Source organism: Dicentrarchus labrax, unplaced genomic scaffold (assembly GCF_905237075.1).
Source record: "Dicentrarchus labrax unplaced genomic scaffold, dlabrax2021, whole genome shotgun sequence".
NCBI lineage: Eukaryota > Metazoa > Chordata > Actinopteri > Moronidae > Dicentrarchus > Dicentrarchus labrax.
In genome coordinates, this window is record NW_026136710.1 from 24,766,117 (window position 1) to 24,781,336 (window position 15,220).

Here is a 15,220-nt window from a genome sequence, read left to right on the forward strand (position 1 = left end):
GGAGGAGGAAGTGTCATGGTTTGGGAAATGTTTTCTGCAGTAGGAGTTGGGCCTCTTATACAGCTACATGGCAGAGTGAATACAAATGTCTATCAGAACCTTCTTCGACAACATGTGGTCCCTTTCCTGCTTTCATCACCCAATCAGCCAGCAATTTTCATGCAGGACAATGCCCCCGTCACACAGCAAAACGGGTAAAGCACTTCCTTGAAACTGAAAACACTGAAATAACGAAATGGCCAGCCCAGAGTCCTGATCTAAACCCAATAGAAAAAAATACAAAATCTTTGGCGACAAAGTTATGGCCAAGAAACCCACTACAGTCACTGAACTGTGGAAGAGACTGGAACAAGAGTGGACCAAAATCATACCAAAGCAGTGTGAGAGACTAGTGATGTCCTGTGGTCGGAGAGGTTCTGAAGTCATGCAAAGCAACGGCCTGTACAGTTCATACTAATTGTTGACTGTTGTAACCTTCAGAAAATGTTGCTATAATCTTTCTCCGTGCTATAGTCATTGCTGTTCTCTAATTTTGATAATTGGTTTTCTGCAAAAAAATGTTGTTTCATTGAAGTGCATTGGTTATTTTGTAAAATGTTCTAGTAGCATGGAATAACCACAACAAAAAATCCTTTAAATGTTGAGCAATGAACATTATTTCTGAAAAAATCAAGTGTTCATAAATTGTTTGATCTCCATTGTAGAAACAGGACATAGGTTAGTGCTGTAGAGGTCAGTTTTTGTCTAATAATTACACTAATTGTGTGATTGCTGCAAGCATTGTTATCTTCAGTCTTCTTCTGCGTGTTTTTTTGACCATTATCTCGTTTGGATTGATATCTCTTGAACCCAGTATTCAACTACAACCGATTTTGGGTGTGAATTGCAGACACTTCTTCTGGGACTCAGAAGCTGTACCTGAAAGCAGCGGTGGCAGCAGCAGATTCAGCAGTCACATGCATTTCTAAACACAATTTAATTTTGATTTATACAAAAGCCTCCCCAACAAGACAGTGATATTATTGTACAGTTGATAATGTGCTTTAAAGGTCCAGTGTGTAACATTTAGTAGGATCTAATGGCGGAAATTTAATATAATATTAATTAGTGTATTAGTAATAAGTAATCATTAGTAATCAGTATAATCAGTGTATAATTAGGAGTATAATCACCTGAAAATAATAATGGTTGTGTTTTCATTACCTTAAAATGAGATGTCTTTATCTGCAGAGGGAGCGGGTCCTCTTCTATGGACTCCGTCATGTTGAACCACCACGTTTCTACAGTGGCCCAGAATGGACTCTAGATAGGGGCTTTCTTGTTTTACAGGAGTTTCAGAGTGGCAAACACCTGGAGGTAAATATCTGGTGAATATGAGGCACTGATGACAATGTTTGACACGAATTGTAGAAATGGTAATTTGTCATTTGCAATTTTATTGCTTTATTATTTTAAATTTATTTAATTCAACAGCATTTATTAATTTATTTTTTATATCAATATATATATATATATAATATATATAGTGGTATTTTGAGAAATGGAAGGTGTTTCCCCCAATACACATTATAATTACTGCCCTGAATTCTACCATCAGCTCATTATTCAGTAACTCCAGGACTGCATGTATGATCTGATCATTTCTCATTAATCGATATTCCAGTTAAGAATGGCTGCAGAGGACCTTGATGCAGATGGAGTCAGTGTATCCTGCGTGAGAACTACAGCTGCCCCTACAGTCACTAAAGAGTAAATCGTGTCTCTTTAACTGAGGTATTCTCAGGACGGGGAGGGGGGTGGATGGGTTCATCGGGTTCATGTAGTATTGGACGCCTCCTCCCATTTCAGGTTGGCTGCTTCCCTGGCTCCCTCGGCAAAAGCTGTAAGGCAAATAGGTGAGGGAAAACGGCATGGAAGTTTGCAGTGGAAATGGATAAATAGTCTAGCTTGACCTTTATTCGGGACACAGAAACTCGATCAGCTGATGACTCCACACTAGCTGCCATTTTTAGGTCATTCGAGGCATCTCGCTAACTTGTTTGTAGCTCCAGTCAGTTGTATGAATAAGCCTTATACATTCATCTATTATTTGCCCACTGGGATGGGGAAAGCGCTTTGTCCGGTGCTGTGTAACAGTGGAATATAAATCATGATGGCTGATGGATGTTGCAGAGGGATGGAAAGAGGCAGGGGTAAGATTGCATCAGATTCTTTACCGAGATCCGCATATACTCAGCAATATGTGCAGACAGGATCACAGCAGCAGGGCAATGACATCCAGGAGTTAGCCTCCAAACGCGTCGACATCCAGAAGAAACGCTTCTACCTGGATGTGAAGCAGAGTGTGCGCGGACGTTTCCTCAAAATAGCCGAGGTATGGATCGGAAGAGGCCGGCATGATAACATCAGGAAGAGCAAGCTGACGCTGTCTATGTCCATGGCTCCCGCTCTACGCTACTGCCTGGGAGACTTCATAGATTATTATGCCCGGATCGGACTGCGGGGGGGCCTGGCGACTCCGCAGCTCGAGGAGCACAGTAACAACGGCCAGGGCCGCGCGCACGATTCCCGCAGGAGAGCGCAGGAGCAGCACGCGGCGCTGTCTCCCACCGGCTCTGCGGTGTCCGACGACCACGCACACCGCGTTCTCAAGAGCGAGTTCATCGAGAGAGACAACAGAAAGTACTTTCTTGACCTGAAGGAGAACCAGAGAGGCAGGTTCCTCCGCATACGACAGACTGTCAGCAAAGGACATGGTACAATGGGCTACTACGGCCAGGGCATCGAGCAGACCATCGTGCTGCCCGCCCAGGGGCTCATCGAGTTCAGAGACGCGCTGTCACAGCTGATCGAAGACTACGGCGACGAAGAGAGCGACGACCGCGGCCGAGTCGGATCCAGGAATCACGACGACAACCCTGAACTTCCAGAAGCTGCATCCTTCCGGGTGGACAACAAGAGGTTTTACTTTGACGTCGGCTCTAACCGGTATGGCATCTTTTTAAAAATTAGCGAAGTGCGGCAGCCGTATAGAAACACCATTACAGTTCCCCTAAAAGCCTGGGCTCGATTTGGAGAAAATTTCATCAGGTACGAGGAAGAGATGCGACGGATTTTCTCCTGTCACAAAGAGAAGAGGACAGACGCTCGGCAGGACAGTGAGGAGCAGGAGGACTGACCTTGGCAGTAGGCTCTGTCTGTGCTCTTGCATGTATTCTAGGGATCCCGTTCATGAAGAAAATGTCCAGACGGGACAGTGCCCCCTAAATACCCCCGCCATGTTCTGTCCCTACACACTTTTTGGTTCATCTGCTAAGGGCTGGTAAACAACAAATTTGAACCTGCCAAGAAATGATTTATTCATTGTAGCCCAATGTCTGTTCAATGACAAAATGTCCGATTCATTATCCAATCCTTCCATTTCTCAGTGCTATGCACTTTGGGCACTTGGCCAGGGCCAGCGCAAGCCAATTTTGGGGCCCTGAGCAGAATTTTATGGCCCCCACCCCTCCCCCATTACCCTCTTATATTTGAGAGTGCACTATGAATTGTTTTATTAAAAGTGATATTGAAGGGTGACACTAGTGGCACAAGCAAGGATTAATCAAACTACTTTAATATTTTGCCCCCAAAGCATATTAGTTAACAGTTGTATGATGCGCAAACGTGTCATTTACAACTAATCAATACCAATTACCGATATGGTGGTAATCGGTAATGGCGGCTAATATAGAGAATTTTTTAGTTGGAATGAAAATAGAACTTTTCTATGTAAATGTCTGCAAATGTGAAGGCTGCTTTCTTAAACAAATAACTGTATTAAAGAATGTTTAAGTTAAATATTCTTTAACGTGTTAAAAATTGAACATAACCATTGTCAACCAAATGTAGTTGACATTGCTGAGAGCTGCTTCTTCTCTCTTAACCTGTGCTGCTCACCACAGTATTTATTAAAATCATAATTGATTGAGACTTTGCAGTGACAACCATATATTACCACAACCATTTGTTTCTGCATTTTATGCTGGACAATTTCATGTGAGCCCATAACAGAAACCCAGATACCAACAGGAGAAGTTATGTCTGCAATAGGCCAATACATTATATCAGCCGGGCTCTAATGACTTAGAAACAATGAATTGACTTTATGTGTATATTAAGATATATAAAATGATAAAACTATGAAGATTATGAAATCTATGTAATTTAATTTATATTTTAAGCCCCTACAAGGAACTGTATTTTTGTGTTGATTCTGGCGGCCCCTGTGGACAAAAGTGGTTGTGTTTCCACTGTCTTGTTTCATTGATTTTAAGGGGAATCTGACCAAATCTGACCTGGTGGGAGACATTAAGCATAACTATATAGAAAAAGCCAATATTCTCAATGGTGGTCTGTTTATGTAGCTTATATAGAGGCACTGGCATTAAATGTAGATTAAAAACCCCTTGCAACTCCTTAGAAGACCTCATGTGGAATTTGTTGGCCATTGAGCCCCAAGCAAGAACACATACTGGCTGCACCTACTGCAGAGAGAGAAAAGGCATTCAAGGTGCAGTAACCGGGATGTGCTGAGCAAATGTGATAATAATAAATAATAATAATAAGATGAGTATACACACAGTAGATGTTACCATGTAGAGGTGAGGCTTTCACATCCACAATAACTCTGTGGCAAAAATGAATGCAGGCTTCCTCATTCATTCATTACAATGACACAACACTTCCTGCAGTGCAGTGCTGTTGGCAAATCAAATACGTGCAAGGGACCAGACCAGGTAGAACAGAGTGTAAAATGTAGCAGTGTACTGATTGAGAGGAGGGAAGAAATGAGACTTCTAGTGGTGTCAAGTCCAGCCTCAAAGGAGCACCAGGACAGAAAGTGCTATGTGATGGTCCAGTTTTTGATGAGCCTTCAGATTAGAGTTGGTATTTTATCTTTCATTTCCAGCACCTCGTGTTCTACCATAGTGCTATTGTTAGTGGGAGGGTTACCAATCAGGTTGTAGTGGTTAAACGCAGGACTGTGTTTGTATTGTATTGAGCTGAGTCAAATTCAGATACTAATAATTTATGTATTACCTGTTATAAAGCCTCAAACAATTGAAAAAGAATCAACTTGTGGCATTTGCAGCTGGAGTAGATCACTGTATGAATATATCTGTTAAAAGATGTCACCGTCCAAAAACCCAGTGAAGACAGAGAAGTTACTGTGACAACTGTCTGCAAAGACACATGTAGATCTTGCTGTTCTTACTGTAGTTACATTATTTATTCTATATGACAATTATAGCCTAACAGCTCAGATTTAGACATTTTATTTGCTGAAGGAAAGGTATTTTACATGTGTTCTGCTAAGCACATGAGAGATGACCATATGCAGCATGTCTTCACTAGCGGCACAGCGGTGTTTGGCAGAAAAAAATAATGGCCCTGGTCACAGTTATGCCAGTGTAGACAGCTAGACTGCTGAATGGAAATGTTTCTGTTCTATCTGAAACACATCCAACATAGACGAGGGCCTAGGAACAGACCTAAACTGGCTCTGCACTCAAACTAGGAAGAACGTGGCTCTATTTTTCCATTTGCTCACCACTTTATAACAATTATCATTTTGTGAAGAAGAGCTGTGGTTTCTTAACGTTTTGGCTTGTGACCACTTAGAACAAAACAAACTCTACAAGTTGTTCACCAAAGAACAATTTAATTCTAAGATTCATTTATAGTTTTCATGGCAACATTAGGAGGTCACATTCTCAGTAAAGTCTGCATTAGGACAGAAATATATATTTTTTTGCTTTTCTATCCTGTTAATCATTTATCTGATAATGATACAACCAGGCCAGGTTTTGAACCACTGATGTAGACAGTCCTAGTGCCAGTTGTATGGTGATGCCTAAAAAGAAGAATTATATTTTAGATCATTTTGCTACATGGTAAATGGACCTGTACTTGTGTAGCACCTTTCTAGTCTTCAAACTACGTGCCACATTCACACACCAGTTGGGAGTAATTTGGGGTTCAGTATCTTGCACAAGGATACTTTGACGTGTGGCACCAGGAGCCAGGGATCGAACCAGCAACCTTCTGATTAGGGATCAACCCGCGCTGCCTCTGCGCCACAGCCGCCCATGTCCATTAGACCATTACGCACTGATTATATTTGAAATGAGACATCACTTCTTACGTTAGCTACAAAATCCACTGCTTAATGTTTTAGGATAATGATAATCTGATTTTGAAATATGTGGTGCTATGGAAATGTGTTTACACATTTTCTGTATGTCATATGAAATTCTTCATATCCCATGTAGGACAGCTCAGATCTACATATTTTCAACATGACATACATAAACAGATAGATGAAGGTAGAAAATGTTACCTTGATGTCAGTGAACACCTCTGTGCTCATTGGTACTCTGGGTAGATAAATGAGTGGCAGCATAGAAAGGGCTTAAAATCCTCCTAAAACGGGTCTATAAATTGTGTGCTGGCTCGTGCAGAATCATGTATTTTACCTTTCCATACTATCTACTGATAAGTAAGTGATGAAGTTGTCTTTAAGTGTTTATGTCTTGTATGTTCTTTTTGGCAGAGTCCCTAAAAGTCCATGGAGTGCTGTTTCTCCATTAGAGCTTGAATGGCCGTACATTGAGCTTTTCGTATACTGTATGTTACCTGCATGAAAGAAGAGCTGTCACTAATGACAAAGAGCCAGATTCAGACTTTGACAGCTGTTGTGCTCTGCTGATTCCAAACCTTGGAATCAGTATGAGGTGATTCAAGGTCTTCTGTAAGATCGGACACTAAAGTGACCAAAAACAAGTGCTCCCAACCTTTTTCTGATGCAAAAAAGTTATAGGCATAATAGGTAAATACCACAAACATAAAAAATTATAATTTGAGAATAACCATAAACAATGCAGTTAGTTTATCTCTGGTAATTAGCATATAATTTAATGGACAGTAATAGCATCTAAAATATAGTTTTCCAAGGGGTGTGGCCAACACAAACAAAGCTGGTCTCTAACTATGGCCACCTCAACTGTTGTTCAAAACACGGAATAAATAACTTCCAACGTCACAAAAAAAACTCTTGCAACTTATCAACACAATTGATGATGTATAACATTAATTACAAATTAACATGGTGGACTCTGGAAGAAGAGGATCGACTCCTTCTGTAAATAAAAATGTCTTATTCTAAGAAAGACGAAGAGAAAGAGAAAAACAAAACGATTCTTATTTTCAGGTGATTATATACTAATGAAAACATACCTATGAATATTATATTCCTTTTCTGCCAATAGTTCCTCCTCAATATTACACACTGGACGGTAAAACAGAGTTCAGCTGTGTGGAGGTCTCTGAGCTCATATCTCAGAACGCAGTGCTCTGCTGCCTGCTGCAGTTTTATAGCTATATAGTCACTGGCACAGAATGGCCATTCAAAGGGCAGGTTCTACAATGTAGCCTTACACACACTGTACTTGGTACAGTACATGTATGTCATTCATTCCAGGAGACTGGGTCGCAGAAATGTCATTTGTCTTATGTTCATTTTCAGAATTTTTGCTTCACCTAAATGCTCTTATTTTGTATCATTTATTAAGTATTTAAAATGTGTGTATTGTTTTACTGACGAGGGGAAATAAAAACAATGGGACAGCCTGTTACAGTAACTCCGCTTAAATTAATTCATTAGGTCTTATTTAAAAGTATTTAACTTTTGAAGTAATTTTTAAGTAAAAATGCACAAATTTGGTCTTCTCACTGTGAATTGGGTCACCGCGGTTTATTATTCTTAAAAAAGTGGGTCCCCAGAAAAAATATTTGGGAAACACTGATATATGTCATACAGTCTGTAAAAACATTTCTTCTAGACAGTATATTCAAACAATGTCCATGAAAAGTGTATATTGAGACAATTTAAACATAGTTTTGTCCATTTAGTATATAGTCCATTCTAAATCAGCGTGCAAGGTGTATTAAACTGCACCTAAGTAACCTTAGCAACAATAGTTATGTTTCAGATGACCTATTAAGTCTCAGTGGCAACAAGAACACTTGCTGACTAGTCCATGTCTGAACAGAAGCAAGTCAAACATGCACATTTCAAACCACGTACGAGCCACAGAAGTGACTGAGTCGGGCCCTTTCTCTCAGTGTCTCTACGGCGTACTGACTATGGTCAGCTTTAAGTTTATTGCTGAGGTGCAATGAAATGACTGGTCTTGTGTAGGAGGTAAACAAAATGCAGAAACATCTGTGTTAAAAAAATTTGTACTGGTGGCATTCATTCTTGTGATGCCTTGTGTGCAGGACTAGTTGGGTTTGGTTTGTGTCTGTTGTCTAGTGTAGGGCGTGAACTTTAATGATCCAATGAGTTGTTTTATTTTCATATAAATTGCTAAAGTTATATAAACCAGTGTAGGAAGTATAATTCAAAGCACAATTTATTTCAAAAAATGAAATGGAATTACAATATATACACAGTTCTTTACATTGATTTGATTCAGCATTGATGGCTTGTGAATTTGGCCCAAGAGGCAAATTTTCTCAAAGATGAAATCTTGCCTCAGCTGGGATATTACGACAAAGCTATGGTATTTATTCTCTTGAATGTGGAATACAAATTCCTTAAAAGATATAATGTCATCTGTTGAATTCCAAATATCACTCCAAAAAGCACTTTAAATAAAGGTTGCACTTTTGTTCTGCTGCTTTGTAATCAGTTGACATAGAGGGACCATTTCTATCCATGCCTTTGGTGTAAAGTGACAATCATGGATCCCTGCTTATAGAATCTGATGAGCTGCAGTTACACACATCATGATTGGGGTTTCACTGAATTGACAGTCTGGAGTTGAACATCTTTTGTATAGAATTGTTTGGCAACAGCACAAACTACGTAACTGTATTTAAAGCTGCAGTAGTTAACTTTTTAAAATTAACTTTTTGTGCTATTTGCTGAAACACACTGTATACTGACAGTAAAAAAAACAGATAATCTGAGAAAAAATCTGGTCCTCCTAGTGCTGCTAATGGATGAAAAATAGTTGTCTCATGCACTACTGTCAGGATACAATATTTGCTTTACATTTTTCCTATAAAAACAGGCACCTAGGGAGCGCAGAATGTCCGTTACGTCCCCCTGTGAAGGAGTTGTGGCAGAGCAGCCTGAGGATGTCAATATTTTTTTCCATAAAATCCAGTTTCACCAAAATTACTGCTAAAAAAGCTGTGCTAAAGCTTTGTTTTTGTACAGGGATGAAGTTCAATTAAATGCAGGTTTATTTGTATAGCGCCAATTCATAAAGTTATCTCATTTTTGAAATGGAGCAGGTCTCGACCATAGTCCTTATGAAATTATTTACAGAGACCGAATACTACCCACCATGAGCAAGAACTTGGCGACAGCGGCAAGGAAAAAATTCCTTTTAAGAGGCAGAAACCTCAGACAGGCACTAGGTATATGGCTGTCTGTCTCGACCAGTTGTGTTTTTGTACAGTAATCAGTGAGGCCCAGCCCCCCAGAAAGGGTCAGCTCTGGCAGAAATCCATGCTGTTGCTAGCTAGCTAACAAATAAATCTTCGCTCTGTGTCACTAAAAGTTGAAGATTGATAGGTGGATGTCAAGATAGTAAGAGTTGTGTTACAGAAAAAAAAAATTGGATTTGATTTTTGGAATAGGCAATATGGCTGGGGATGTAATCTTAAAGGGTTAAAAATGCGTTTTTCATTTCAACTGTAGTTATCTACTGCAGCTTTAAAAACTGTAATGTCCATTTCAATAATCTGTTTGAATTTGCCTTGTAGTCCAATGAGGGGTATTCATAAAATGTACTGTCTGTCTGATCCAAGCCCTGTTGTCTTGGAAAATGTGGTGAACTGATATTTATGACACCAAACCAGCTGAAGACTAATGTAGCAGCTGAACAGGCCAATGTGTGCTAGTTTGACATTCGATTATGTGGGTTACATTCAAATACATTTGAATGAATTACTTGTTTGTTCTAGTTAGTTTGAACTCAATTTGACTGAGTTCAAAGTGATTGCACAAACAGGACATTGCAGCTTATATAAAACAGGTTAGATGTCTTTTCATTGAATTTTTTGGTTTGCAAACAAAATTACAACTTTAGTATCATATATTATCAAAAGTATCTCCATCTTGGTGAATCCAATACTCTCTTATGTTTCATGTCATGGCTTTGTGCTCATTTCACAGCATTTTTTAAGACCAATATAACATTTTTTAGGATGAAAAGGAAAATTATTACAGCTCTACATCATTATGTTTTCTCCTTTGGTACCGTATGCTTCTTTTCTGTAGAATCAAAATTATGTATTGGATGTCAGTGCTGGAACCCCCATGAGGACTTTCCTTATTGTTGGGAAATAATATCACACTGCAGAGCTAAAAAGATTCTTAAGAGAGCTGAGTGTCTTGTCTAAAATTAGTGACCCTGATTTAAAAGAATAACAAATACAAAATACAAAATCTAATTTAATAAATACATAAATAATGATGCAAATGCTTTGTCTGTATATATAACAATGTTAGTCTCTTATTTGCATAATAAAAATTGGGTATTTAATATATTATTTTTTGTTATGCTTTTTGTTCCCCTTAAAGAAGCATACTGGTGCTTTGCTTTTTGATCCCATTCTCCAACAAATAATTTTTTATCGTATTACTGATTGATTTCCAGCACTGTTGTTTTGACAGAGCAGCTCAACCCTATGTCAAATGATTTCAAAGGTCTTGAAAATAGAGAGTTGAATCTGAAAGAATTTGGGAAAATATCTTACATACCGCTGAAGATAGCCACCAGGAATATCAGTGACAGTTAACAGCCTTACTTACTGCTTCAAATCTGAACTTCTGTTCTTACTTTCTTAGTTTTGTGCACACAGTTTTCCTGTGGATTATTAGCAACATCTCAGGTGCGCTCAACTTCAGTTTTATGTCCAAATAATAATCAATAAAATGTCCCTACAATTATTGCCAAATTACATAGTTCTTTCCAGGAAACATAAATTATTCGGAAATTATGGATATACTGACATGAATGAAACTAAATCGATCTGAAAACTGGTGATCTTGAATTATAGTATTTAACTCCCTCGTCCAACTTAAAATGAAGTTGTAGAATCCTCCCTGACAGAGAATAACAGCAGTGTTCAGCTTGACTCCAGTGACATTGGATTCCAATAGTGGCAAGATTAATAAATAAAAGATTATTGTGTAAAAATATCTATAATAGTCCCTTCCTAAGTCCTGCTCCTTTTTGCTTTTTGCCCAAATAACAGTTGAGCAAGCCTCGATCAGAACCTCGGCCAACTTCTTCCTTTCCTGTACTTGATATGTACTTGAAGCCAACCCCATTTTGAAGCTGGTTAAAAAAGCGACATATATGCTTATGCTTATGCTTAAACTAGTTAAGATTTTTGTTTCGAGGTCAACAATGAGCTCAACTTCTCGGCTGTCCATCTGTAGGCTCAGTAATGTCTATATTTTTGCCAACATGTGGCTAGATCCATGTCAGTGCTTCAGTTAGCGTCACAGTCATCACAGAAGTATGAAGGCACAACAAGAAACAGTGTATTCAGACACATTTTGACCACAGCTGCTCTTCCTTGTCACTCAGGAAAGTATAAACAGTAACTGAGTGTTTGTCAACAACAAAATCTAAGTTTCAGTGGACAATCAACAGGGACCTACAGCAGGAGGGCTATAGGGTGTTGGACTTGAACAACTTGTTGAAAGATCTAGACTGTTAACAAAGATCTAATGTTTCCAACCCTGACACCTTAAAGCACCTTTACCATTTTAGTGTATCTTTGATTATTGTGCTTTGTTTTAGCAATTAGAAATAATAAAAAGTCGAAAACCAACAGAAAACTAGTTCTCATAGGGATTGTTGCGATACATTCGGATGGCATTATCATATCCAGTGTGAAAATTATCATTTCAGAATAATGAGTATTCAAAGTAAAGAGGTGGGACACATTGACAAAGTGTATGTGTATCCGTGGTTGTGCAGGTAGAGTGATGTGAATGTATGCATACTGAAGAAAATGTTCTGGTTTGCTGTTTTTGTTTTGCTTTCCGTTCAGCATCAGAGTTTTGGAATGGGAAATGTAGAGATGTCGATGTTTGGTAATCATTTAAAAATTAACTGAAGTGAATAATGAAAATGTGAAAAGGTGTATATTTAGATACATGTAATGTAATACATTGGTGTGTCCTATAGTCCTGTAGCGTAAGACTTCAAAAAACAAGGAAGTTTTGTACTCTAGCACTTTCTTTATGTGTACTGTATTAGTTCATCTTCTACATGTAAAGTACTGTATGAATATTCATTACTTGCCTTGTAACGTTTAAAACGATGTTGCAAAGAAAATAAAGTTTTTAGAGTGTATGCATGCCAATGGTTGGGTCCCAGTATAATAGGAAAACTATATGAAAAAATGGTGCTATGTTACATTATATAAAGGTGCTTTTATGGACCCCAGCTGAATGCATGCAAAGAGGAACTATCAAACGAAGAAATAAAGAGAAAATTGATGTCCTAGTACTGTTCTCAAATAATGCTGCTTCCCAAAGATGTCGGAAATTTGGAAATTCCAACTTTCTATTTTTTAACATGCAACAGCCCTTCAAATTATTATTCCAACTCTGGTGTATGATACAGAAATCTAACCACATGTCGGCATTCTCTGAAACTCAAGCACACAGTGTTACTTTCACTCTAAACATATGTTTAGTGCAAGTTTGTTGGGAAGGAGCTTTTTAAATCTGACAAAGAAAGTTGAAGTGTTGTTCATGTTCTCCCCTGTTTTTTTCTGAGCTACATCACTGGAACACATGGAGGTATTACACTCTGTTGGCAGGGAATTTCCAACTGAAGACTAGAAGTGGAATGCATAGTAGGTGGCAGAAATCCTACCTGATCACAAACGGTGAAGTCTAACTGTAAATGTCATCATTACCAGCCTCCACAGCCACGACACAAACCAGGCTGAGCCTGTTTGTGGCCCTGAGCAAGAATGATCAAATATGGAAATTGTCATAAAGGCAACGTAAACCAACAGTATCTCAAACTTTAAACAGTCAGTCATGAGGTGGTTTCTATTTATAAGAAAAATGTCTATTTACAGTTACACTGCCGTTGTGACAAAGGTCTAAAAGATCTATAGACAATCTAATGACATCATTTTGTACTCTTAATTCTTCAGATGTTAATGTGTTTAAATCATTTTGTCATGTAGCAGAGTTATAGGACAGCAAACATCAATATAATCTTTGAATGGTCAAAGTTGTTTGAGTTTGGAAAACTTTGTGATGATTGTTGATGGAGAAGAATTTTGAAAAAGAAAATGTGTTTGTTTATTTGTTGTATTGATCATCTTTCTTTTTATGTTGTTCATTAAATGTTTTACAGCATTATCAGTGCTTCCATTTGTTTTCCATTTTAAGGCTCCAGCCAGTACCAATATATAATATATGCATAACAGTGTGCTTTTGCTGAGATGTAAAACATGATGTGCAATGTTAAAGGAAGCTTCTACTTGATCATGAAATCATAACACACACTTATTCAGGAAAAAACATAATTTTAAACTCTGTGTTAATGCATCACATTGGCGGTACGGATGAGCCCGCAATTTTTGGTAGCGTTTTTCTGTCCATTTGGCTGTGTACAATGTGAGAGAAAATCACGTGCAATCATAAAACGTATAGCTATAAGACAACCACTTGTAAACGCAACTAGCCTTGATAAGAAAACATTAGGCCTATCATAATAATTTCAGATACTTTGAGCGAACAGTTTACAGATTATTCAAGTATTTATAGAATTTAGATAATTTTGAATAATTATCTTACCTCGATGCGACAGGCTATCCAAATGCCAGATGGACGTCTTCCAATATCCTGTATTCCTACTTTTAGAGACTATAGGAACCACAAGTAGCCCAGCATTCAGAGAACGCAGTGTTCTAGAGGGGTAATAGGGTACTATGAGCTCTTTAAGATATGAAGGGGCCTGACCATGAAGAGCTTTGTAGGTGAGGAGGAGGATTTTAAATTCTATTCTAAATTTTACAGGGAGCCAATGCAGAGAAGCTAATACAGGAGAAATATGATCTCTTTTTCTAGTCAGTACTTATGCTGTAGCGTTCTGAATTAATTGGAGCGTCTTAATGGATTTATTGGGGCAGCCTGATAATAAGGAGTTGCAGTAATCCAGCCTAGAAGTAATAAATGCATGAAGTAGTAAGTGAAAAAAGGCAGTCCTAGAGGTATGTTTTATGTGGGGGTATCCATATCCTAATCAAAGATAACTCCAAGATTCCTGATGGTGGTGCTGGAGGCCAAGTTAATACCATTTAGAGTAACTACATCTTTAGACAGTGAGTTTCTGAGGTGTTTGGGGCCTAATGCTAAAGAATGAAGCTCCACCCCCAGGAAAGAACCAGCCTTCCTGATGAGCTTTCTGATTGTGTTTCTGTCGACTGCCCTCATCATACTGCCTTAGCACACGACAGCAAAGACAATAGCAATGGGTACCACCGATCGGTAGAATGTCCTCAGCATGGTACTGCAGACACTGAATTACCTAAAGTAGAGTGGAGAATCCTGCTTGTTATCCACATGTAGTCCCAGGTATTTGTAGTCCTGCAGAGTGTCCACGTCCACTGCCTGGATGGAAACAATGCTGGGATGGTTACTTTAAAAATGTATTGATCTGATTCAATTACTAATCACCTGTTAAAAAAAATTGTCAGTAACCTAATCAATGTATCACAAGTAATGTAACTTGATTACTTGCCATTACTTTTGGATTACCTCAACACCAAATATGTAAATAAAATCAAGAAAAAATAAATGCCAATAAGAAGTATTGATGCAAGTGTACTCTATAAGACAATGTAATCTTAGAAAAGAACATGAAAACTGAAAAAAATAGAAAGATTCTTAGCATCAAGTGTGTACTCTGCTCAGTGTATTTTTAAAGAAAAACTGTATTTTAAAATTGTAATCCTGGTAAATAATCCCTTTACTTACGAAATGTAATTTGATTACATATTTTTTCTGTAACTGCAATGGATTACATAACTCAGTTACATAATTCCTTTCTCCCAAAGCCTGGATGAAAATGGGTGTAGGAACTCCTGAAGGGAAATGACAGTAAACCATCAGTCATGGTGC

At 38.3% G+C, this 15,220-nt stretch overlaps 1 protein-coding gene across 1 annotated transcript; it reads left to right on the forward strand.

Annotated features, from left to right (window-relative positions):
* Positions 1-1,842: 1,842 nt before the first annotated feature.
* On the forward strand, positions 1,843-13,456 carry purg (purine-rich element binding protein G). Its single transcript, XM_051412365.1, has one exon. It carries the CDS (start codon positions 2,150-2,152, stop codon positions 3,176-3,178), a length of 1,029 nt encoding a protein of 342 aa, XP_051268325.1. The 5' UTR covers positions 1,843-2,149; the 3' UTR covers positions 3,179-13,456.
* The last annotated feature ends 1,764 nt before the right edge of the window (positions 13,457-15,220 follow it).